Source organism: Theropithecus gelada, chromosome 3, assembly GCF_003255815.1.
Source record: "Theropithecus gelada isolate Dixy chromosome 3, Tgel_1.0, whole genome shotgun sequence".
Classification (NCBI taxonomy): Eukaryota; Metazoa; Chordata; class Mammalia; order Primates; family Cercopithecidae; genus Theropithecus; species Theropithecus gelada.
Genome location: NC_037670.1, coordinates 37229525 through 37255395, shown reverse-complemented (window position 1 = coordinate 37255395; position 25871 = coordinate 37229525). Strand labels below are relative to the sequence as shown.

At 39.6% G+C, this 25871-nt stretch overlaps 2 protein-coding genes across 17 annotated transcripts in view; one reads left to right on the top strand and one right to left on the bottom strand.

Annotated features, from left to right (window-relative positions):
- ATP5PF (ATP synthase peripheral stalk subunit F6) lies at positions 1 to 11227 on the bottom strand. Of its 14 annotated transcripts, XM_025378840.1 has the most exons (5): positions 10407 to 11207; positions 9890 to 9932; positions 5089 to 5259; positions 729 to 853; positions 1 to 178 (listed from the first exon to the last, which is right to left on the bottom strand). In XM_025378840.1, exons 3-5 carry the CDS (start codon positions 5250 to 5252, stop codon positions 141 to 143), a joined length of 327 nt encoding a protein of 108 aa, XP_025234625.1. In that variant the 5' UTR covers positions 5253 to 5259; positions 9890 to 9932; positions 10407 to 11207; the 3' UTR covers positions 1 to 140. The 14 variants fall into 14 exon arrangements, with proteins under 14 accessions (XP_025234625.1, XP_025234624.1, XP_025234626.1 ...); XM_025378839.1 differs by lacking the exon at positions 9890 to 9932 and having other exon boundaries at positions 10543 to 11227; XM_025378841.1 differs by lacking the exon at positions 9890 to 9932 and having other exon boundaries at positions 10869 to 11208.
- GABPA (GA binding protein transcription factor subunit alpha) overlaps positions 10021 to 25871 on the top strand; it is a 37971-nt gene continuing 22120 nt past the window's right edge. Inside the window, exons 1-5 of one of the 3 annotated variants that reach the window (XM_025378829.1) lie at positions 11175 to 11275; positions 12456 to 12509; positions 17150 to 17252; positions 20798 to 20942; positions 24799 to 24883. In XM_025378829.1, the coding sequence (XP_025234614.1) occupies positions 17176 to 17252; positions 20798 to 20942; positions 24799 to 24883 (307 nt within the window). In that variant the 5' untranslated portion in view covers positions 11175 to 11275; positions 12456 to 12509; positions 17150 to 17175. Of the gene's footprint in view, positions 11133 to 11174; positions 11276 to 12455; positions 12510 to 17149; positions 17253 to 20797; positions 20943 to 24798; positions 24884 to 25871 lie in introns of those variants that run through there. The other 2 variants (XM_025378828.1, XM_025378827.1) reach the window with 2 other exon arrangements.

Sequence of the window (25871 nt, the reverse complement as noted above, 5' to 3'; positions counted from 1 at the left end):
TCAACATCACCAAATAATTTATTTGGACTCAGAATTAAAAGAACATTTGACAGTTATGAAATGCATGTTTATTCTGAAACATCTAACTAGTTGTACAGCTAACCCATGACAAATTACCAGATTAATTTTACTTTATTTCTTCAGGCCTGGGGTTTTTCGATGACTTCAAATTCGGGATCTAAGAAGAAGGGAAAAAAAGGGTCAAGCTTAGCTATACTGCAGGAAAATGGATTATGTAAAATGCTCAAGATTTAACTCATCAATCTTCTGATTTTGTTAGTAAATATCTACTGTTTGTAAACATTTACATAGAAATATAGCTAAACATTTATGCAACACTTTCTATGAGCCACGCATTCCATTAATTGACTTTGCATATATTATGTCATTTAACTACATATGCAGAAGATACTATAATTCTCCCCTACTGTCAGATGAGGAAATATGCAACAGTTAATTACTCAAGATTACACAACTGAAAGTGATTGTCAGGATTCAGGATCAGGCAATTCAATTTCAGATCCCCACCATTTAATCGCTATGTTATGTGATTTCCTATACTGCTCTTATTCTAATGGCAAACATTTAGCCGGCAGCTTCTCAGGCACACATCATGGTCCTAATAAATTCACGTTAACACTGTCATTCGATTCTCCAAAAATCCAAGTAAGGGTAAATATTCTTCACTTATCCCCCACAAGAATGAATCTGTGATTCACAAGATGTACCTTCAAATTTGAAGGTGGGAAATGTATTCATGTCTGCTTTACCAAACATTTGCTTGAGCTTAAAAAGCTCCTTCTCCAGCTCTTGCTGATACTCTGGACTAGTATCAACAGGTCCTCCAGATGTCCTGTTAAGTAAATGAGCAAACAAAAATTAATTTTATGTACTAGTTTACTAAAACAAAATTACTCTTCACCACATTTCAATAGATCTTTTTTTTTTTTCTTTTTTGAGACGGAGTCTTGCTTGGTCGCCAGGCTAGAGTGCAGTGGCACGATCTTGGCTCTCTGCAACCTCCAACTCCCTGGTTCAAGTGATTCTCCTGCCTCAACCTCCTGAGTAGCTGGGACTACAGGCGCCGCCACCACACCCAGCTAATTTTTGTATTTTTAGTAGAGAGGGGGTTTCACCATGTTGACCAGGATGGTCTTGATCACCTGACCTTGTGATTCGCCCGCCTCGGCCTCCCAAAGTGCTGGGATTACGGGCGTGAGCCACCACACCCAGCCAATAGACCTTTTTAAAGCATTCATGTAGTCGAAGAAAAAACTTCAGAAAGAAAAGTATTTCCACTTCAATTTCAATTCAAACTATTTTATTATGATGAGGTTTCACATAAATGAGGTAACTTCAAACAAATCTCTAACATTCAAGGTTTCTTAGTATCACAGACACTAAGTCAGAATTTCTCAGGGTCTAAGTTCCAATAAGGTGTATCATTAAGTCTACGGGCTCTGGAGTCAAAGACTGGTTCCATTTGAGTGTAAGTTCAACTATTCAGCAACTGTGTAAACCTGAGCAAGGCACAGAGCCTCTAAATTTTAGTTTCCACATCTAAACATGAAGTTCCTATCAAACAAGGGTGTAAACGCACACATACCTCTAAGCACAGTGCCCAGCACACAGTGAATACTCAATTATTATCTACTATTATCATTTGCTTTAAGTCAACCATCACTAAATGGCTTTTAAAGAACTTAGTAACTTTTAAGTTTCTACAATAGGGGTTCTATTAAAGAAGCAAATTATTTCCTACCCTCAGAGATTTTGCAATTTAGAAGAAAAAAATTACATGTTTATAAATATTTATGCTGTAAAGGAGTGATGTGGTGAGCTTCAAAGACATGGTTTAACAAAAAGCTATTCAAGTTGAGGAAGAGATCACTTTTGCTAAGCTAATCAGGGAAAATTTCATTTTAAAAAGGTGGCATTTGAGAAACATCAGGCATTTGGGGCCAGGGTTTATTTTGAGACCTTCTAAGATGGAAAAAGCAAAGACATAGAGGTGGTAAAGGATTGACTATATGTGGGGAATGCTAAGGAGTCTAGATGGAAAAATCAGCAAACCCCAGATCATGAGAGGCCTGGAATGTTAGGCCTGGGAGTTTGTATTTTATTTTATTTGCTAAGCAACAAAATGACAAAATTAGATGTGTGCAGTTTGGGAAAATAAATATAGCATCATGTACCAGCAGCAGGGCCAATTGGGTCTAATTAATTATTTGAAGAAATTCTTCTGTTTTTGTCATAAATATTACTGCCTACCTGGCAATGAACAATATTCTAAACGTAAAAAAAAAATGTACACGTGAAAATTCCTTCAAGGGTAATAACATTTTTACACATGCCTATGATCAAAGTATAGAGTCTTATTTAAGTTAAAGAACGTGCACAAAAAAATACATAGGTGGCTCCAATTTAAGAACTTGTTAACAATGTTTCTTGTTAGAGATCCAATTTTCTTTCAGATTAGCACTGTTCGATAGAACTTTTTGTGATGTTAGAAATATTCTCTGTCTGTGTTGTCCAATATGGTAGCCACTAGCCATATCTGGCTATTGAGCGCTAGAAATAGAGCTAACATGTATGAGAAAATGAGAAACTGAATTTATATATACATTTAATTGTAATTAGAATTTGAATAGTCTCATGGATAATGGCAACCGAAATGGACAGTGTGGTTCTAAATAGATCCTTCAACTAGATACTCTAATACTGGTTACTGATGGATGATGGCTATTTTAACTTTAATATGCACTCTTGTGATAAAAAGAGGCCAGAAATCATCTACCTCCTCAAATGAATGTAAGTCTTGCTGCTTATCTTGTTTATTACTATATCCCTAGGCTCTCACATGGTGACATGGTGACTGGGACAAAGCAGTCACTCAGAAGACACTTGTTCATTTCACTAGCAAATACTAGGCACGCTAATGTACTGAATCATTTAATTTTTATAATATCCTATGAAATGGGTAAGTACTATCATCATCCCCATTTTAGTAAGAGAAAACTGTCCTACAGAAGGTAAACCTGCCCGAGGTCATAGAGCTCATTAGTGGCAGTGCTGGATGCCAGCCCAGGGTCTATCCTCAGAACTCTCCATGTATGTGTTTGCACAAACGAATCAATGACCCACAAACAAGACTCCTTAGATTTCGGGTACACCTAAGAATTCACTTCTTACTAGATAGGCTTTTAAGGACAGTTAAAATGATGCGAACAGCATCAATACTATAACGTAACACCACATTTGGACAGAAGACACTCAAAATTCCCTGACGAGTCCTGTACATCTGGTTACTTCATAGTATGATTTTTGGCAAATTCTAACTGTCAGCCTTGGTTTTCTCATATATAAAACTGGGGTAACATCTATAGGGTTGTCAAAGCACATAGTAACTTACTACATTTTTAATCCCTTCACTATTTCTCCTCAGTTTTGGCAACAGTAACACCTTTGTTAGTTACCTCGCCTCAAAAGTCGGTTTTCTTTTATTGTTCCCTCTCCTCTTCCTTTCCAGCAGCTCACCAAAACCAGTCATCAGTGTTTCAATGTCTTGACTCTGTCACTTTTACATTATCACTGCTATAAAGTCAAGGTTCTCATCAACTAATGTTTAGGTTACATTTTGCTAACATATCTATCTTTGCTCTCTTCCCATTTCAAACCTAAGTTATCCTCCTAATTCAGAGTAATCTTCCATCCCCACAGTCATGTTCAAAAAGCTTTAATTTCTCATGAATGCCTACCACATATCTTACTTGCTCAGTCTATAATCAAGGCCTTCCATAATCCCTCATTCTAACCCTATACCATCCTTATACTCTTCATATACCCTATACTTCAGGGAAACAGAATTATACCATTCACCAAATGTATCTTGTGCTTTCTAGTTTTCATGCCTTAGTTCACACCATTCTTTCCTCCTAAAAGATACTCTCCTCCTACCTTCATTTATCTGTCCAACCTTCATACACTGATCTTTAGAACCTAGCGTAAACCCCTGGGTTTAGTGTCTACTGAAGGCCTCCTGTGGGTTTGAGAACCATTTCATGCTATAAGCAAAATCATGTAAGTAAATTCTTCATGTTTGTTTCTTTAAACTGGGAAGATGATCCACAGTTGTCCATGAGATTCTCAAGAGGGATGAATACCCAAACACTGCCTTCCAAAAAGCCTCTAAAATGCCTCTAGCTGGAAAAGAGTATTCTTTCCTATGAACTCCCCAAGCACTCAACGTTTCCCTATCTTAGCACCTAACTCATTTTACCTTATATTGTATTTATTTGCTTACTAGCTTTCTACTCCTGTCAGACTTTAAGAATATTGTAAAAAAATGCCCTGTGGCCCATCACAGTTAACAGCCAGTGCTTTACACACAGTAGACAACTATATGAAAGAAAATGGAACTATGAATTGATGCACATCACTCTTCCTAAGACTTGGGCTTTGGACCTGATGACGGCTAAGGTGGTCTTCATTTCCAAAACTAGGGTTCTACAATTGTTTTTCTTGGACTTACATTATGTCATTTCAGAGTCTTTTGTCCTTTAATATATATTCTCAGAGATCTTAACTATGGAAACAGCGTTTTAAAAAAAAGAGCTGTGCTTATACATTTCTCCCAAATTACGAGGTCACAGAAAGGCCACTAAATTGAGGGCTAAAATATACTATGATAATACATTTTTCCCCAATTAGTTTTATGATCTTAGGCTAATTAATGTCTAAGGGAGTTACTTCTTTCAAACTTAGCTGCTAAATGATTTCCAAGACCCTCTGTATTTCTATGAATTGATGTGGTTTATAATATATGACATTACAGTAAGGATATATTTGAAATGGCAATAGATTTAATAGGATTTTCCCTTATAACTAGTACGAGGAAGATACAGTTTATGACTTAAAAACATCAAGATCCTTACCTTCTTTTCTGAGGGCACCTAATGAACCTCTGTGTCAGAGATGAGCTCAGTGAAGGTCTGACACTTTCAAATACCACGTCATTTTTTATTACCACCTTGGAGCTTACATACTTTTGAATATTTATATTTACACTGTAGTTATTTATTCACTTACTGTCGCTTAGATTTGTATTCTCTAATCTTGTCCACAAAGAGTTTCTGTACAGGATCAAGTTCCTTATTAAATGCTACTGCTGTAACACCAATGTTCCTCCGAAAATGGACTGAGACTGCTGACCGAATGATAGAGGAGAACCTGAAGAGCCTCTGAAGAATCATGCTGATTCTGTTACTGAAAACAAGCATCAGAAATGTTAATATACTTATCAGAAATCACCTCTAAATATATCATGAGATTCAAATTCTACTAATTGCTACAGAATTACATCATATCAGATCTCAGTCTATACCTGACCACAGTTCCCTTCTCCTCCTCATTCCCCATTGCAAGATTTTTAGGTCTTAACCAAAAGTCCCTGGGATATAGGAACAGTTAAAAACTCAGGCCTGAAGCTTCATCAAGGTTAGAGCACAAAATGTGAGGTGAGGTATTTCTTCTCCCTTGAACTTAGTCTTGGATCAGAGAAAACAGTAGAGGTAGACTGTTGCAACACTGTCCACTCCTAACAGGAAAAACATACTGGTCCCCAAACTGATGTACAAGGTTTCCCATGCCTCAGCCAGGCATGATAATCTGAAAGCGTGGACTTCTCAGGCCCATAGAGGGAGAAACTGCTCTGTCCGTTACAACAGGATTCCAGCCGTTTAAGAATACTGTAACAACTAAATCAAAGTCCAGAAGAACCAGCAAAGAAAAACAGCAGCCATACCAAATAAGCTGTGCATGACACGGGGGAGGGGCTGGCAGTCCAATTTTACCAGTGAAATAAATTGGTGAAGGAGATGGAAGCCTGAACTTTATAAATAAGGACTTATGGCCAGGTGCTGTGGCTCATGCCTGTAATCCCAGCACTTTGGGAGGCCGAGGCGGGCAGATCACCTGAGGTCGGGAGTTCGAGACCAGTCTGACCAACATAGAGAAACCCCGTCTCTACTAAAAATACAAAAATTAGCTGGGCGTGGTGGGGCACGCCTGTAATCCCAGCTACTCGGGAGGCTGAGGCAGAAGAATCGCTCGAACCCGGGAAGCAGAGGTTACAGTGGGCCAAGATCATGCCATTACACTCCAGCCTGGGCAACGAGAGCAAAACTCCGTATCAAAAAAAAAAACAAAATAAAAAATAAGGACTTAAAGACTTTCGAATCCCAAGACTTCCTTAAGCTAAAATATATTATTTTCTAACTAAAACATTTCAGTAGAGGACAATCCCTGTTGAGATTTACTTTAGTGATTTAAAGATCAAATGCAAAAAGTATTCCAAATTACAACAAATAGGTGTAAACAGGAATTCTAGAAGAAAAGGAATAAAGAGGGCCAAGCACAGTGGCTTGTGTGTGTAATCCTAGCACTTTGGGAGGCCAAGGCAGGTAGATCACTTGAGGTCAGAGGTTTGAGACCAGCCTGTCCAACATGGTGAAACTCTGTCTCCACTAAAAATACAAAAATAAATTAATCCCAGCTACTTGGGAGGCTCAGGCAGGAGAATCGCTTGAACTAAGGAGGTGGAGGTTGCAGGGAGCCCAGATCACACCACTGCACTCCAGCCTGGATGACAGGGCAAGACTCCAACTCAAAAGGTAAAAAATAAAAAATAAAAAAATAAAAATAAAAAAAAAGGAGTGAGAGACCATAAATAATTAGAAGAATACATTTTTCTCAGATCAAGGCCGAGTCTATACATTGACAGGGCTTGCCAAACCCCATATTGGAATGGTGACAAAATGCTCACAATGCACCACAGCCTGGTAAAATTTCTGAATCATTTTTTTTTTTGAGACAGGGTCTCACTCTGTTGCCCAGGCTGAACACAGCTCGTTACAGCCTCGACCTCCTGGACTCATGCAATCCTTCCACCTTAGCCTCCCAAGCAGATGGGAGCACACTTGTGTGCCATCACACCAGGCTAATGTTTACTTTTATTTTTTTGTAGAGACAAGGTCTTGCCATATTGCCCTGGCTGGTAAAATTTCTGAATCTTCGAGTGAAAACCTGATATGCTAACATGCTTCCATGCCTTCCCAAATTTCCTAATGACAATACCAGTCATCATCGTGTTGACACTGGACTTCTACTAAGTCACAATAGGACTAGTGGAAGTATACACGCTATGTTATTGGTCTAAAGTAATACAGAAATTAGATATAAGTATTTAGAGGTCAGGTGAGGTGGCTCACCTCCCAGCACTTTGGGAGGCTGAGATGGGAGAATCACTTGAGGCCAGGAGTTTGAAACCAGCCTGGCCAACATGGTGAAACCCTGTCTCTACTATTAAAAAAAAAAAAAAATTAGCCAGGCATGGGCACACCTGTCATCCCAGCTACTCGGGAGGCTGAGGCAGGAGAATCACTTGAACCTGGGAAGTGGAGGTTGCAGTGAGCCAGGATCACACCACTGCACTCCAGCCTGGCCTACAGAGCAAGAGCCTGTCTCAAAACAAACAAAGAAATTAGAAATAAGCATTTAGAAACTTATAACGACTCAAGAGGTAATTTGTTTGCTGAATTTAAAAATAAAAAAAATAGAGCTTATGAACCGGGTGTGGTGGCTCATGCCTGTAATCCCAGAACTTTGGGAGGCTGAGGAGGCAGGATTGTTTGAACTCAGGAGTTCAAGACCAGACTGGGAAACATGGAGAGAACCTGTCTCTAAAAAATTAGACATTGTATTTTAAGTGACTTCATTGTTCTGTTTTTTAAATTTCATTTCTTTTGTAATTCATTTTCACTGTACTCAAAAGTGTCCACAAGAGCGGGTGTGAGAATGGCCCTTTACCACTGACAGTTTGAGAAGCACTAGCTAGAAAACTGTAGAGTAGCACAATAGTTCTCAAAATGGGGTTGGGGGTGGGGGAAGAGGTGAGATTTTCCCTCCATGGAGACATCTGGCAATGTCTTTAGACATTTTTGGTTGTTCTCACCAAGCTGAGTGCTACTGGCCTATAATGAGTACAAAGCCAGGAATGCTGCCAAACACTCTATAACGACAATAACAGCCCTCTCACCCACAAGAATTACCCACAAGAATTATCTGGTCAAAATGTCAATAATGCCAGGGTTGACAAACTCTGGAATGGCATGTAAAAATTATCAAAAGAAATCCTACAATGAGCCAGGTGCAGTGGCTGATGCCTGTAATCCCAGCACTTTGGGAGGCCAAGGCAGGAGGATCACTTGAGCCCAGAAATTCAAGACCAGCCTAGGCAACATAGTGTGACCTCATCTCTAAAAAAAACCAAAACAGCCAGGTGTGGTGGTGAGTGCCTGTAGTCCCAGGTACTTGGAAGGCTGAGGCAGGAGGATCACTTGAGCTTGTTAGGTAGAGGCTGCAGTGTGCTGTGATTGTACCACTGCATTCCAGCCTAGGTTACAGAGTGAAACCCTGTCAAGAAGGAGGAGGGGAGGGGAGGGCAGGGGAGGGCACGGGAGGGGAGGGGAGGGGAGGGGGGGAGGGGAGTCCAACAATCAAGCCAGGCACCACGGCTCACGCCTGTAATCCCAGCACTTTGTTGTAATCCCAGCATTTTGGGAGGCCAAGGTGGGCGGATCACCTGAGGTAGGGAGTTCGAGATTAGCCTGACCAACATGGAGAAACCCGTCTCTAAAAATACAAAATTAGCTGGGAGTGGTGGCACATGCCTGTAATCCCAGCTACTGGGGAGGCTGAGGCAGGAGAATCGCTTGAACCCAGGAGGCAGAGGTTGCGGTGAGCCAAGATCGTGCCATTGCACTCCAGCCTGGGCAACAACAGCGAAACTCTGTCTCAAAAAAAAAAAAAAAAAAGAAATCCTACAATCAATACAATCAAAATATGCTTCACCTGAATGAAAGCAAAGTATTTGAAGAAATTAAAGAATTCATAACATATCACTTTTATACCCCATTAGGGAAAAACACTTGAGAAAAGGCTACAAGCAAACAACAAATGACCTTTCATAAGGTCATGTGCCACTTATTAGCATTCCTATGTTTAAACATACAGAAACTGAGGATTAGCATTATCTGGTCAAAGTTACACAGCAAAATCTAACTTAACACAAATATGTAAAAAAACCAAAAACTTGTGCAACTCAATGCCTACTTTCCTTTCTAGCAAACTAAGGACATGCTTAACATTCAGCAATAAGTTCACCCAACATTTGCTCGGCCCTATATACTGTGTAAAGTACTTCCATATATATCCTCTCCTTGTACCCTTACAGCAATACTCTTAAAAGAGTTAGAAGAAAGTGTTCTTATCCCTGCTTTACATATGATAAAACTATATCTAAGAAAGGTGAAGCTGCACATAGTCACACAGTTAATTTGCTCTAAGTCTGACTGCAGATGTTATTCCTGCTACAACATGGGTAAACTTCACTTTCATTGTTTCAATTATCTAAGTGCCTATGATTCCCTAATCGCATTTCTAATTTTAGTATTCATCCTGAACCCCAAATCTATACACAGTATTCAACAGTTCTCGTCTCCCTTACAAGTTCTACGAACTCATCCAAAGAACGAACACATAATCTCATATCAAAACTTGTTCCTTCTCCTTTAATCATTTTCATTTTTTTCACTGATCAGTGAATGCGTATTGTCCACTGACACGCAGAAGACAGTCATTACACAAATAGCTGTGAAATACCACCTGCCATAAATTATCCATTCCAGTACCATCGGGTGCCACAAGAGAATATGATAGCGTCTGACATGATCAGAAAGACTTGGGAAGGCAACAGTAAGAAAACACTAGTCTGAGCAGAGGCCTCGTCGTGGGCGGGGACATGGTTCTCCTATTTATAGTGATGACTGACCGGCTATAGGTTAGTAGGTTCGCTGCCTCGTCAGTGCATATTCCTAAGAACAATCCATAAAGTCGCCTAACGAAGTGTTAGCACTATCATCGTTTTTAGGTGGGATGCAGACTTTCAAGATTGTAACTATTCTTTTCCCTCTTACGGTGCCCGTTCTGCCTAAGTAGCTTAGACGGTCCCGTGCGCCCGGGTAGGCCTGGCCGAAAACCTCTCCCGCGCGCCTGACCTTGGGTTGCCCCAACCAGGATGCGGGCCCGAGACCCCCAGGCCTCCCTTACCCCCGCGCCGCCCCATTAGCCCTCAGAGAGGGTATCGATCTTATTTCTGGGTCTAGGCAAACTCCCAGGTCTAGAAACGTAGAGGTCAGCTGTGACCCCGGGCCAAGCAGCGCAGGTATCCAGGACACAGAGCTGCTCTCTCCTAGTAGAGTAAAGGTGAGAGGCAGCCCAGGCCTCGTGAAGAAACCCAGAACTGGAGTCCCAAGAGGCCACGCTGATCTAGCTACCCTCCCAGTCACCTTGCACTCAGTCCCGAGCTGCCAAAGCCTCCGCCGCCACCGCCACCGCTCTACTTCCGGCCCTGGCTCCGCCCCCACACGCCTACCCGCCATCGCAATGCATTATGGGCCGCCGTTTCAGTCGGTCGACGCTCACCGGACAGGAAGCGTCTCGGAGACAGTCTGCGACCGGACGGGTCTAGGTGAGACAGAAGCCAAACAGGAGGAGGAAGTGGAGGGTAAGTGCTTCCGGGTCCCCTGGCAAAGCCTCCGCCATCTTTTCTTCCCCTAATTTGACCCGTTCTTTTTCCCCTCCTTGAAACCTTGCTCTGTACGCATGCGCCCTTTGACTGGCCTTTCCCCTAGTTCAAGCTCCCCTCCGAGTCAGCGTCTTGTTCGTTAGGGTTATCGAGGTGTATAATGGTGCAGGGAAAGTGAGACTATGTAAAACAGAGCGGATTGGGGCGTTGTGCTTCCTTGTGCCTCGTGAGCCTCCGTTGCCTTGGGCGTTCGTTTTGCGCACCCTGCTGGGAGTTGTAGTCCTGGACCCGGAGGTGCCTGGGAGGCGGGAGGGGGGTTGGGGCTTCTCAGCGCCGATTCCGCGGGAAGGGCCCTGGGGCCTCACACTTGTAGTCGCGGGAGCTGCAGGTCTTACCCGGAGAGACACTGCACGTGGAGCCCGCGCCGCTGCCGTTCTTAGCCGGCTCTGGAGTGCGGGCGGGGGCAACAGGGCCGATTCCGGAGTGGGTGAGTGCGGCCTCCGGGGAGGAGGGGAACGCGGGCCCGCGCGGGCCGGCCTCGTTCCGGGGCCTTTTCCCCCACAGCGGCCCCCCCGCGGCCGCCTCTGTGTTTTGTTTCCGCTGGTCCCCGACGCTGTGACTCCCATTTCCGTTCGTGGAGACTTGAGGGAGTCGGGTGGGGAGGGGCGGGAGAGGCTGTGCGGGGAGCGAAGGGGAGGGGCGGGGGGCGAGCGGCCTGGAACCCGGGGGGACCGGGCGCCGCCGGGACCCGCGCCGGACGGGTCGCCTGTCGCCGCTCCCTCCCTTCCGCGTCCCTTCCTCGCCGGTCCACACTCCGCCGCAGTCTCAGCCTGCTCAGCTGGGATGTGGTCCTGATGCCCCCAGATTTTAAGAGCAAAAGGCAGACCCTGTCTCATCGCGGGACTCAGCGATTCACTCACTTCAAATCCAGTGTCTTTGTAGAACAACACAGTTACACGAAAATCATTTATCAGCGTATATGGTAGTCATCTGGGTTTGGTTTTTTTTGTGTTTGTTTTTAAGCGAGGAAGTAAACCAAGGAGATAACAATGGGTTGTCTACTTTTAAAGTTTTTTGTGTGCTGGAAGACACGCTGTGTGTGCGTGTTTGGATTTAGGGACCCCAGTTTGATCGGGTTAGCGACCGAGAGGTCAGTGCCTAATATTGCACTGCAAGATGATTAGAAATGTAGACATAAAGTTCACTTCATAAATAGTTTCCACTAATAGCAGTAGAGCTGACTCGTGAGAGGAGTAAAGATTTAGCAGGATTCACTTGAGCGAATTGTAGAACGAGGCGGTGATAACATTCCTAGGTAGTGTTATCTTGAACTTCAGAAGAAACCGCTCAACTCTTCAGCAATTGCTTGAGGGACCAGCCTGTCTCTCAGGGTTCCCTCCAGGCTTTCCAAGCTGCTTTATTTTTAGACAGACAGTGACGCTGGGTGGACTTAAGTCAGTTTTACCTGAATTGTGTATACAAGAGCATCTGTCATGAGGCGTGTATGGTAATGAAGTAATTAAATCGTGAGCTAGATGTTAGGTTGAAGTAAGTCATCAGACCGAGTAGTAAGTTAAAACTGTTGACTTTAGCCTTCCCTCAGCTCTTTATACATAAAACTCCAAACCTATGGAAAAATTGGGGAAAAAATCATACAGTGAACACCCATATACCCTTCACCTGGGGGTCCCAACTGTTAATCTTTCACTGTATGTACTTTCTGTCTTCATATTAAATAGATGTGCATGCTTTGCTTTTTCTTAACTGCTACTTTCATTTTTGAAATAAAAATGTCTTTTAATTTCCTCAGACACTGAAAAGCATTTATTTAATAACTTAGGAAAATGTGCAGTAAATTTCGCAGGTACTCCTACACTCCACTTATATTTATAATATATTGGGAAAAAATGTTCTAAGTTCTGTAATTAATAACGCACTCCAATGAAGGACAATTCTCAAATTTATCTGTAATTTCAAAAGGTAATGTTACATCTATCTGTATTTTAAAAGACACTAGCTGTTCCCAGAATTTTTCGTTAAATTCAAGTTCAGTTTGTATCCCATCTTGTGAAACATTCCGAACCCCAGGTTGGATTTAATCCAGCAGAACCAGAGTGTCAGTGAAAGTATATGAAATTGGTCTGTGCAGTTCTGGCGGGGGCAGCCCTTAGATGGAGAAACTGCTAGTAATTTTCTCTCAGTTTTCCTAAGTGTTGACGTAGAAGCCTGGGGAATTGGTTTCAGAAAAAGAGATAAGACTCACTCAAAAACTGATATGTAAGATTGGGACTATTTCTCAAATCTCTGTTTTGCTTCTCTAGACTAAGCATAGATAGAGAACCTGGAGAGAAAGATCATTTAAGAGACTGAGTAATATTTTTTGAAAGATCATTTAAGAAACCGAGTTTTATATATATATATATATATATATATTTTTTTTTTTTTCCCTCCAAAAGGGCATGAGTTTTTGTTTTGTTTTTTTCTCTATTTGGCACTTTCGAGGGATTGGTCTATAAATTTTTTGAAAGATCATAGGATACATTTCTTTGTAGCAACTTCCTATATTAGTGTTTATATTAGGGGAGCCCCAGGTGTCCCTGTTGGCAAGTCATTAGGGCCGCTTCTCAGCCTCTGGCTACATCATATGCTTTTTTTTCTATTTTGCCAAAGTTTCCAGAAAATTATGTTTTCTAATCATTAAAAAATGGGTTGTGGAGATGGGAGTGGACCTCTTTATAAGCCCTGAAAATAAGTGATTTTTTTAAAGTGCTATTCTGCTGCCAACCTGATTCTCACTGTTTTCTGTAAACAACAGTTTTTTATAATTTATTTATTTTGTGTGGACGTTATTTCCTTTTAATCAGTACTAAAATTCCATAGTGTATGCTTTCTCCGTGTTTTCTTTGATTAATACTTTCTTAACATAGACACTTGGATTGGCACCAGCTGTCACCAACAAAGCTGCCCTGAACATTATCAGTCAATCCTGTTAACCAATTGGAGAATTTTTCTGGAATGCTTAGTTAGGGATGAACTTGCTGGGTTGCAGGTGTAAGTATGCTTGATATACTTTTCTGCAGAATATCTACACCTGTGTGTACCACAGCTACAGAGACAGGGGAATCTTATGTTCCTGCTAACTGCTCTCGTTATTTAACTTTCTGACATTTGCCGCCTCCCCCGTGCCGCAACACACACACACGCAGTATAAAGTGGTAATTTCTTGTTTTAAATTGAACTTTTGAATGATTTGAATTTGGGCATTTTTTTTGTATCATGAGTTATTTTGGTTTCCCTTTATGTGAAAATCCTTTTCCTAGGCTTTGGCTACTTTTCTAATTTGTCCCTTTTTTTGGTTATCAAATTCCAGGCCATTGTCTATTCCATTGTCACTTTTGGGTATTGGAAATACCTTCCCATTCTGTAGCCTGTCTATGGAACATAAATCTTGATTTTTATGTAATCAGATTTTTCTCGTTACGGTTATGTTCTTGGAATTTTATTTAAGAAATCCTTTTCTATCATGAGACCACAAAAATGTCCCCACCATTTTCTTCTGTTTCATAGTTTTGCCTTTTATGTTTAATCCTTTAAGGCATCTGTAGTTCATTTTATATGGTGTGAAATAGTTCTTACTCATTTATTCAACACATATTGGTGGAGTGCCTGCTGAATATCTACACCTGTGTGTACCACACAGTACCACTCTTCAGAGTACTTTGTATATATCTGTGAACACATATTCCTGCCCTGTGAAGCTTATGTTGTCCTTCAAGGTAGATCCCTACTGGTTTTCCACCTGTTTTCTTTAGCGCTCAGGTTGAATTCCACAATTTTACACATAGCACCAGTTGAGGAATAGGCTTTATTGGAGAAAGGGAAGGCTTATTAGGCCAGCATCAGCAAGAAAAAAGAAAACCAGAGAGTCTTCATTTTTTCATCATCCCTAAAAGAAGCCTGCTGGAACCTGTGCAGTCTGCCAGATAGGCGTGTGAACAGAGCCTGCGCAGTCTGCTCCATGTGCATGCGTCCATCCCAGTGGAGAACCTTACCCTTTTATTGTTTGTCCTTTAAGGACAAGCCTGCGAGCAACGTTAATTATGTGGGAAAAATTAGCTCATTTTGTATCAGGCAGTCTAGATTTGGATGCTAGCTATTTGTCAAAAAACCAGCTACCCCAGAGTTGGAGATACTGAGAACTGAGGAGAGTTATAGCCCTTTCGAAAGTGGAAAGGGAGACAGTTTGTTAATGTGAGTGTGACAAAGTATGCAAATTTAATGGCTTAAAAACACCACCAGTTTATTATCTTACAGTTTTGGAGTCAAATATGAAGTAGGTCTCTGGGCTAAAATGAGGTGTTGCCAGTCCTGTTTTTCTAAAGCCTTCCAAGGAGAATCTGTTCCTCGTCTAGCTTTCAGGAGCTACCTGCATTCCTTGGCTCATAGCTCCTTTCCTCCATCTTCAAAGCCAGTCGCAGCTAACCAGCAAGTCTTCACATTGAATCGCTCTGGCCCTCTCTTCCAATTTCCTCTTCTACTTTTATGGACCTTCTACTTTTATTTATTTATTTTAAGAGCCAGGGTCTCGCTGTTGCCCAGGAGGGAGTGCAGTGGCGCGATCATCGTTGACTGCAGCCTCGACTCTTGGTATCAAGCGATCTTCCCACTTCAGCCTCCCGAATAGCTAGGACTGCAGGTGCACACCACCATGCCTGGCTAATTTTAAAATATAGGAGACAGGTTCTTTTTATGTTGCCCAGGCTGGTCTTGAACTCATGGGTTCAAACATCCTCTCTCCTCTATCTCGCAAAGTGTTGGGATTACAGGTATGAGGCACCATATCTGGCCCTAGCTGCGTTTTAAAAACGATCACACTCTGGCTGTTTTATTGGCTGAGAATAGACTAGGAGGGGGACAAGAGTGAACACAGGGACCTCCTTTAGGAGATTGTTGCAGTACTCCAGGTAAGGGGTGGTGGTGGCTGTGGTACTGATATACGCAATACAGAACCTATATTTGAACAACCATGGTTCATCTGCATCTGGAATGATACCTGCTTAGGTTGATACACCAAAACTGTGACATGGAGCCACAGGTGGTTTAGCGTCACCTCTGAATAGTGTTTGTATGAGATGGGGCTCCAAATAAGGTTGCTCTATGCAAAACATTTGAATGCAGTGCCTGATGCTCAGTGAGTAATGGTTATTAATATAAATGAATATTTAAATTCTTTATTTCGTCAAATCTTGTAAGTGGGAACACAACTGTTTTGTAAATGTCGGAATACCAAATTTAGTGGAGCATTCATTATAAAGGTACGCCTCTTTTTAGATGTGCCATACACTTTAACGTCTCAGAAGGTGCTGTGGACTGAAATTACATATGGAGTCCAAAGACAAATTTATTGACCTACAAGGGGGTAGTTAATAACAGAACCTGGTATTTAACAGTAGTAACACCTCAGAAATGTCCACAAAGAAATATCTATGTGTATATAGCTATTTGTGCATTACTTAGCATTTTAAAAATTCTAATGTTTTTGTATCAGTGGTTTTAAGCAATAGATAAAAATTTTACATTGGATAATTAAAAACTGAAGTAGTGGTTTGTTTAAAATAAAACCACATCTGAAAAAAATCATTAAAAATTTTCTACTGTGTGTAATCAGGGAAATAATATGCATATCTATACTTTATTACTTTGTTTTGCTGTTTTATAATGCATTTATAAGGGACATCATTTGTATCAAATCCTAGCTGATTAATTTGCATGTCATTGTATCAGTGTGATACTTTGCAGTAAATTATGCTACTAAGGTACAACTTTTAGCTGAATAAACATAGTTCATCTCCATGTTAAGCTTCAGGTTTGAATCTTTTATTGAGACTGAGTTGCTTTAATATAGTTAACAGACCCTTAACTTAATTTTGAGGTAACTTACTGATTGCGATTGGTCCCAAAAATATCCCAGTAAATCCAGTAGATTGATGAATTTGTCATGTCAGGTTAATAAACACCAGTTTTTAAAAAAATTAATTTGTAAATGTCATTTGTGGATTTTCTTTATTTTATTTTTCCAACAGGGTCTCACTTTGTCGCCCATGCTGGAGTGCAGTGGTGAGATCATGGCTCACTGCAGCCGCAGCCTCCTGGGCTCAGGTGATCCTTCCATCTCAGCCTCCCAAGTATTAACAGCTGGGACTACAGGTGCGTGCCACCACGCCCTGCTAATTTTTGTATTTTTAGTAGAGACAGGATTTCGCCAAGTTACCCAGGCTGATTTCAAACTCCTGGGCTCAAGCAATCTGCCTGCCTTGGCCTCCCAAAGTGCTGGGGTTAGAGACATGAGCCACCACGCCCAGCTGATTTTCTTCTATGAGTAAAGACTACTTCCCCCTCTTCTGCTTGCCCTTTGCCTTTTATTTGAATTGGGTCTCTACTTCTTGTGTGTCGTTTCTGTTTATGTAGATAATTTTAAAGTATCTTAAAAAGTCACTCTTGCAGGACCGATCCTTTGAAATACTTCAGCCATGACTAAAAGAGAAGCAGAGGAGCTGATAGAAATTGAGATTGATGGAACAGAGAAACCAGAGTGCACAGAAGAAAGGTAGGTGTTTCTGAATTTTATCATTTTTTTCAAAATACCAATATACCTAATTAAAACCAGGAAACAAGTCATAGTTCTTTTGGACTTCCTTTTTTTTAAAAAACTGTTCTCAGCATTTTAGGGGATAATGTATTGTTTGATTTCCTCTGACTTAGTGTGCTTGTAGCTGAGAGGGAAAGACAGTTTTAAACTAATGATAGTAAAAGGGTGAATGAAATCAAAAGCAATTGATTTCAATAGTTTTCTCCTTTGGGGCATTTAATTCTTTATTCTTTTCCTCAGCACTGGTTGCTTTAATTTCAGAAATAGTTTAATTCAACCTGAACTATTTTAACAGATATTTATGAGTAACTGTTGTAAACAACTAATTGACAAGAATATGTGAATAAATAAGATACTAATCTGCCCTTATAAAGGCCACATTGTATTTGAGGAGACATACAGGTATATGAGTAATTACGTGACCAGTACTAAGCATAAAGTGTAGTGAAAAGTGTTAATTCTTGGAATAATAATGGAATCATACTTATTTGAAAGGAGGACAGTAGTAGCGAGTTCAGAATCCAAGGAGAGAACATGAGTAGAAACAGACATTTGGGCGTCAACAAGAAGATTGAGGAAAGTAGTAGTTAGTGATCCCTATTTTACTCTGTGGAGTAGGAGGGGAGATAATAAACTGACAGTAAAAGGGACTGAAAAGTAATAGAGAATCTCCGTGGAGTAACAGGTTTAGAAATCTCTGTAGTGCAACTGGACAAGATAATTAAGGTTAAGGAGGATACTGAGTGTTGAGAGTACAGTTGAGATTTAAAACCTTAAATTTTTAATAGAGCTTTTCAACTTGTTTATCCCAGTTTTTCCAGCATAAGAGGGAATGCATGCTTCTGTGGAATTTCATGTATAGATATTTGTGTAACAAATTACCCCAAAATTCAGAAACTAAAAATGCCCAACATTCGGCCAGATGCAGTGGCTCATGCCTATAATCCCAACACTTTGGGAGGCTGAGGTGGACAGATCACTTGAGCCCAGGAGTTCAAGACGAGCCTGGGCAGCATGGCAAAACCCTGTCTCTATAAAACATACAAAAAAAAAATTAGCCTGGCCTGGTGACATGTGCCTAAGTCCCAGCTAATCTGGAGGCTGAGGTGGGAGGATTGCTGGAGCCCAGGAGTTTAAGGCTGTAGTGAGCCATGATTGTGCCACCGCATTCCAGCTTTAGTGACAGGACAAGATGCTGTCTCAAAAAAAAAAAAAAGCCCAATATTTTTTATTGCACATTGTTTCTCGGAGGAACCTGGGAGCAACTTACCTGGGTGGTTTGCCTCGGGGGTATTTCATGAGTCTGCAATGAAGCTGTCAGCCCGGGCTGCAGTCTCCTAAAGACTGGACTCTAGGGCTCGGGTGTCTGCATCCAAAGTCATGCTTGAGACTCTTAGCAGGATACCGCAGTTCCTCATCACATGACTGTCTCTAGGGCTGCTCATGGGATGGCAGCTGGCTTCCCTTAAAGCAAATGGTCTGAGAGACATAGAATGGCAAGGTAGAAAGCCCCAGTGTCTTTAAGTAATCTAAGAAGTGACATATCACTTTATCTTAGTCTTCTGGTCGCACAGTCCAACCCTGGTACAGTGTGGGGCGGAACTTTGAAAGGGCATGCATTTAAGAATCGTTAGGAGCCCTCTTTGAGCCTAGCATGCGTATATTTATGTTTATACAAGCATGCACACAGATGGTCCACAAAGTCTAAAGTATATACTATCCGACCTTTTGTGGATAGTCTAGGTTAGGCGACAGATCGGTAATTAATATGTATGACCTATGTGGAGGCAGTAATTGACATTTACCTAATGTAGATTTTTGCTGTACAGGAATTTAGGTCCAGTTTTTTGAGATCATCTACTTTTTTTTTTAAAGAGAAATTGGTACTTTAGATATTTGTATGAAGTCTTCCAAGGTTTTAATGATAGTAATAAAAACTTTAGAAAAATGTTTAATGTTCAGCTAGTATAAAATAGTTCTTTAAAAATTTGTTTTAAAGTGACATCTGAATCTCAAGAATAATTGTTACAAAAAAAGAAAAAGCTGGCCTGGCATAGTGGCTCATGCCTGTAATCCCAGCACTTTGGGACGCCAAGGCAGGTGGATCACGAGGTCAAGAGATCGAGACCATCCTGGCCAACATGATGAAACCCCATCTCTACTAAAAATACAAAAATTAGCTGAGCGTGGTGGCACATGCTTATGGTCCCAGCTACTCGGGAGGCTGAGGCAGGAGACTTGCTTGAACCCAGGAGGTGGAGGTTGTAGTGAGCCGAGATTGTGCCACTGCATCTCAGCCGGGCGACAGAGCAAGACTCTATCTCAAAAAAAAAAAAAAAAAAACAGCAACCTACCATGGCTATAGCTGAAGACTTTGGTAAAAAGGCTTACCTAAGATTTTTTTTTTTTTAACCTTAAAAAATAACAATAGTATACTAGTATTTTTAAATAAGCTTGTTTTTAATTATGAGGGGTCTATTTTATAAATTTTAAATGTTTTAAGTCAGGTGCAATGGCACACACCTGTAGTCCCAGCAACTTGGGTGGCTGAGGCAGGAAGATCACTTGAGCTCAGGAGTTTGGGGCTGGCCTGGTGTGAACATAGGGAGACTGTCTCTAAAATTAAAATATAAATAAATGTTTTAGAAAAAATTTTAAGTTATATACATTCATTGACTATCGTGTATGTATCTCATTTTACTTGTAATTTATGTGAAGACTCAACAGATTTTTTAATACATACTGTTTTTGACAATCACAAATGAGATTTAAATCATGTTTAAATTAAACATGTTGGAATACTTAATTGAATTCCACATTCACCAATTCAGCAAATATTACTTAGTGTTTGTCTTCTATTTGGTCCTATATAAGGATTTGTAAGAGATATATAGGATTACTTACCAAAGATTTTAACCCTTTTGAATTCAAAGTGTGAAATAATATGAAAGAGCACTAAGACAGTTTTTAGGAAGAATATAAACTCTTTTGAACATGGAGCTGTCCTGATTACAACCAGTTGTGTTCATACTAAATTAAAGGGAAAGTCTTTTATTTAACTTATTCTATTTTTATATCTTTATATTTTTATTTATGTGGGGAAGGGAAATTGACTAGTAGAGATGGCATACAGATTTTGAGGAGACAATGTGTCTTCCTTTCTGGGTCTAAAATTCTTCAAAATAACTTGAAAATATAATGCAAATGCAAACATAATGTATGTGCAATATTTATATGTGTACACATACACACATATGTATGTACATACATAATCAGGCATATTTACAAGGATGCTTTAAATTTCAAGCTAGCATTTCTTTATGAAATTCAGTGTTCATTTTGGCAATACTAGTTGGGGGTGAGCCTACCACAGCATCTATGTAGAAATGACTTTTCAAAGACCAGAAATGTGTTTTAGTTTGGAATTATGTTTTTAGCATATTGTTACTTTGAAATCCAGGCTAAAAAATGTAACTGTTAGCACTTACATCTTTAACATTTAGCATTGTAGAACAAACCTACGCGCCAGCTGAATGTGTAAGCCAGGCCATAGACATCAATGAACCAATAGGCAATTTAAAGAAACTGCTAGAACCAAGACTACAGTGTTCTTTGGATGCTCATGAAATTTGCCTGCAAGATATCCAGGTAATTTTTATTTTTGTAAATTTGTATTGCAACATTTTAGTCTACATAGGAATATTTTTTTGTTAGCCTTTATAGCTTTAGACTTTATCTCTGTAAGATTTGATTGGTATTACTGTAAAATTTAAGTGTTTAGAAATAAGGTTTTCAAGCAAAATTTTCTCCATTTAAAATTATATTTTAAAAATTTAGTACTAAAACAAATGAAACATTTGTTTTTTACTTTTCACAAATATAAAATGAGAAGTTTAAATAAATAAGAATCAAAGCTTAAATATAAGTAGTAATAGTAGGGAGCACATTGACTTTTGAAACTGAAGTATATTTCTAGCCAGCTTCTAACTTCTCAAATGTATCATTTAACTAAATGATTTCCACATTTCCCTTTTACCTTTATTTTCTCTGACAGTAGGTTTTGGATAAGAATTTAAATGTTAACTGATAGGTCCTGGAATTTATTGTAAAAGGATTTACTCACGGTAGTATTATAATATGTTATGTCTGAAACATATTCCGAGTCATATTTTGCAGTATGTTTTCAAGACAGGTAGTACTTTTATGTATAAAAGTATAGTACTTTTATGTATAAAAAAAAATAGAATTGCCCATACAGTTTTCCATGACCTTTCTTAAGCATATGATTAAATACATATTAGAGTTTTATACTTTTTCTTTTTTCTTTTTTTTGAAATGGAGCCTCATTCTGTCACCCAGGCTTTAGTGCACTGGTGCGATTTCAGGTCACTGCAACCTCCACCTCCCAGGTTCATACCATTCTCCTGCCTCAGCCTCCCGAGTAGCTGGGACTACAGGCCAATGCCTCCACACCTGGCTAATTTTTGTATTTTTAGTAGACAGGGGGTTTTGCCATGTTGGCCAGGCTGGTCTTGAACTCCTGACCTCAAGTGATCCGTCCGCCTTGGCCTCCCAAAGTGCTGGGATTATAGGTGTGAGCCAGTGCACCTGGCTGAGTTTTGTACTATTTTTATTTATTTATATATGTATTTATATATTTTATATATATGTTTATATATATATATTTTTATATTTTTTATATATAAGATTTTATATTACGTATTAATTATATATAAAATTTTACATATTTATATATTATATATAAATATATGTTTATAAATATATATTTATAATATATAATAATAAATATATATTATTTATATATTTATTATTAACTTAGATTAATGTATATTGTGTCATCTTTTGGATCGTTCTTTACTCTTTCCCCTGCCTGCCTTGTGATATGGGTATTCCTTATATTACAGAACTTTTGTGTTAGTTTTTTAAAAATTCAAATCATCATATGCTGCTACTATTTTTAATAAAATACTGTTGTACAGTAAGTTGAAATGTTTTAACAAAATTTGTGCATTTTATTTGCCTTTTAACCATACTTTAATCTTTTCATTTCAATATAAATCTAGTAATTGGTGGTGGGTAGGGATGATAGAGTGCTCCAAAACTAGGGAATGTGGGAAGGTCTAGTAATGTTACAATTTTAGGATTTAAAGTATTTTTCTCTTAATGACAGGATGAATTAACTTAGTCTTTTTGGAAGACTACGTCCCATTGAATATCTGTTAATGTTAAATGTGAAATAGCTAACGGTTCCACTTCAGCAAATTATTCCTACAGAAATGCTCAGGGTGGGTAAAGGTATATGCATGAAGATGTTCATGGCTTTGCAAAAACTGAAAACACCTCAAATGTTCCAAAAATGAGATTTGATATGTTAGTTCCATAGAATAGAATTTGAGGTAGCTATTAAAAACTGGTGAACTTGAGCTATGTGGGCAAGGTGCATTGAGTGAAAAAAATACTTCCAAAACACTCTAATTCGCTCATGTAATCTTCACATCAGACTTTGAAATCAGCATATTACTAGTCACATTCTGCAGATGTAGAAACAGATTTAAAGAGGTTAAATAATGTGCCCAGTGTGTGGCTACAAAGGGGTATACTGGAATTTGAACCCAGACCTCTGTGATTCCAGAACTCTCTTCACTTGTTTGAGGCAAAAAAACAAAAAACTTTTTTAAAGGTTTATAGTGAATATAACTCAGTGTCGCTGGACTTTGCCTGGTTTGCTCATATGTAAAGTAAAGGGGAATCTGGACTTAATCTCTTAGTTGTCTTTCAGCTGTAACATTTATTGCTTTCTTTTTAATACTTGACCTATCCAAAATGAAAGTATGGCCTGCAGATTACCCAAACTCTTCCAGATTCTCAGTAAATATTAGTTGGATAAATGGTAATATTTATAATTCATATTGTCGTGGAATTCAGGGCTAGCTTTGGATCTAAGGGCATTTTGCGTTACTCCTTGTCCCCCTTTCCTCCTTAAAAAGGATATGAGGACCACCACTTCTGTTCTTCATGTCAATGCAAACATACATTTGAATCAGAAGTCTTGCTGCTTATGGTAATGCTCTTATATTTTCAGATGTGGGCTGACTTGAAAGCTGAGGGAACAATGGCTAAGTTGCACTTTTTTGAAGAATGTTAACACAAGATCAAATACCAGGCTTGAGTTTTGTCCTTATTCTGGCTTTTAGTGAACTTGCTAATATGTTCAGTACCTGAGCGCTTATACTTTCAGAGTTACATTTGCCATAGCTTCTAGTGGATAATACCAGCGTCCACCAGACAAGAAGAAAAAACTTGACCTTAAGACAATTTTTAATGAAATGTATATTAATGGATGTAACTGTCATATTTAATCTGTCTACAAGATTACACAGTCTTTTTTTTTTTTTTTTTTTGAGATGGAGTCTCGCTCTATCGCCCAGGCAGAGTGCAGTGGCACTCACTGCAACCTCCACCTCCCGGGTCCAAGCGATTCTCATGCTTCAGCCTCCCAAGTAGCTGGGATTACAGGCGTGCGCCACCACTCCTGGCTAATTTTTGTATTTGTGTATAGACAGGGTTTTACCATGTTGCCCAGGCTGGTCTTGAACTTCAGACCTCAGGTGATCCACCTGCCTTGGACTCCCAAAGTGTTGGGATTACAAGTGTGAGCCACCACGCCCAGCCCTACACAGTTTGTCTTATCCCCTGTTCAAGTTAGATTCATAGTCATTTGTCATATGTTTGTGCCATGACGACACCATCAGGTTAATTATTGGGATTGAGAGTAGACCTGCAGCTATATGACATGCAGACACAGTTATAAATTATGCGAGATGATTATAACGGAAGCCTGTCTATAAGCTGATTACAGAAAGTGTCTGGAAGTCAGAATTAACATCAATTTGCCATCGTGTGAAATACATTCATTTTAAGGATATATGAAGGAAAAAACACTAATACTGAAGTAATACAGAATTAGGATTCAAGATATTTATAGCTAGGTTAGGTAGTAAGGTCATAAGTGCTTTAATTTTATTAACTTTATGATGAGAGATTTAGAGTAAACCCTTACCTTCAATATGTAGCGCTGGTTACAAGGCAGATATGGCAAGAATATGTTAATATATTTAGATAAATTATCACCACTAATTAAACACTCTTATTCATGACAGGTATAGTGTACTTTAAATACATTTCAGAATGAATAATTGACTTTTGGAATTATTTAAAATCCCAAACTAGACTCCAGAGATAGAGAAAACTGACATGACAAATTTGGTGGTATGCTGTCCTGAATTACTTCCTCGGTAGTGAAAATATTTTAAATTTTGGCAAAGAATTAAATATGACAAGCTAGATAATGTGTTCTTATAATTTAATTAGTATGTTCAGTAATTAAGTTCTTTTTGGTACATCCATTTATTCTAAACCAAAGGCAAGGGACTTAATCTAATGATTGCACTAAAATAATCTTACTCATTTTATCCATGGTTAGCTGGATCCAGAACGAAGTTTATTTGACCAAGGAGTAAAAACAGATGGAACTGTACAGCTTAGTGTACAGGTAATTTCTTACCAAGGTAAGTTACTTTTCATGATAGTTATTTAAAATTTTAACTCATGTTTTTCTGATATAATTTATAAGTGTTTTAGATGGTTGTCTGAATTACTTGATACGACAGCCAAATATTCCTGCTTTGGGTTTCGTAGTTGTATTTGACAGGGTGAAACAGAGAGTGTACCACATTCTACCTAGTTTAATCCTAAAAGGATATATGATATGGTAGTAAATAGCAGATTCACAGAGAGTGTAACACATTCTACCTAGTTTAATCCTAAAAGGATATATGATATGGTAGTAAATAGCAGATTCACAGAGCGTGTTGGAAGTCAGCAGGTTCCAGCTGACTTCCTAAGAGTACCTCAGCCACACTGCAGAGCTGGACTGCTAAGGAAGCTGCTGCCCTGCCATGATCTGGAAAATACAACACCTGAAAGCTACCATGGTGGCTGTCACTTAAACCATGTTGCCTTTACGGTGATCCACACTAGTAAAAAAAATAGGATGTCTGCTGGCTACGGGGGTGCACGCCTGTAATCCTACCACTTTAGGAGGCCAAGGTGGGTGGATCATTTGAGGGCAGGAGTTTGAGAACAGCCTGGCCAATGTGGTGAAACCCCATCTCTACTAAAAATACAAAATAAGCTGGGCGTGGTGGCACGTGCCTATAATCCTAGCTATTTGGGAGGCTAAGACAGGAAAATCACTTGAACCTAGGAAGTGGAGGTTGCAGTGAGCAGAGATTGTGTCACTACACTCCCTCCTGGGCAACAAGAGCAAAACTCTGTCTCAGTCAGTCAGTCAATCAATAAACAAAATAGATGGCATATGCCTCAATGGTCCCCAACCTTTTTTGGCACCAGGGACCAGTTTCACAGAAGACAATTTTTCCATGGATTGGGGCAGGGGAATTCAAGCGCATTACATTTATCGTGTGCTTTGTGTCTATTATTACTACATTGTAGTATATAATGATACAATTATACAACTCACCATGATGTAGAATC

Coding starts and splice junctions, on each gene's coding strand:
- ATP5PF (XM_025378830.1), bottom strand. Junction 854..5,088: donor GAATACAAATCTAAGCGACA/GTAAGTGAATAA, acceptor TTTACTTAACAG/GACATCTGGAGGACCTGTTG. Junction 179..728: donor TCCCACCTTCAAATTTGAAG/GTACATCTTGTG, acceptor CCTTCTTCTTAG/ATCCCGAATTTGAAGTCATC.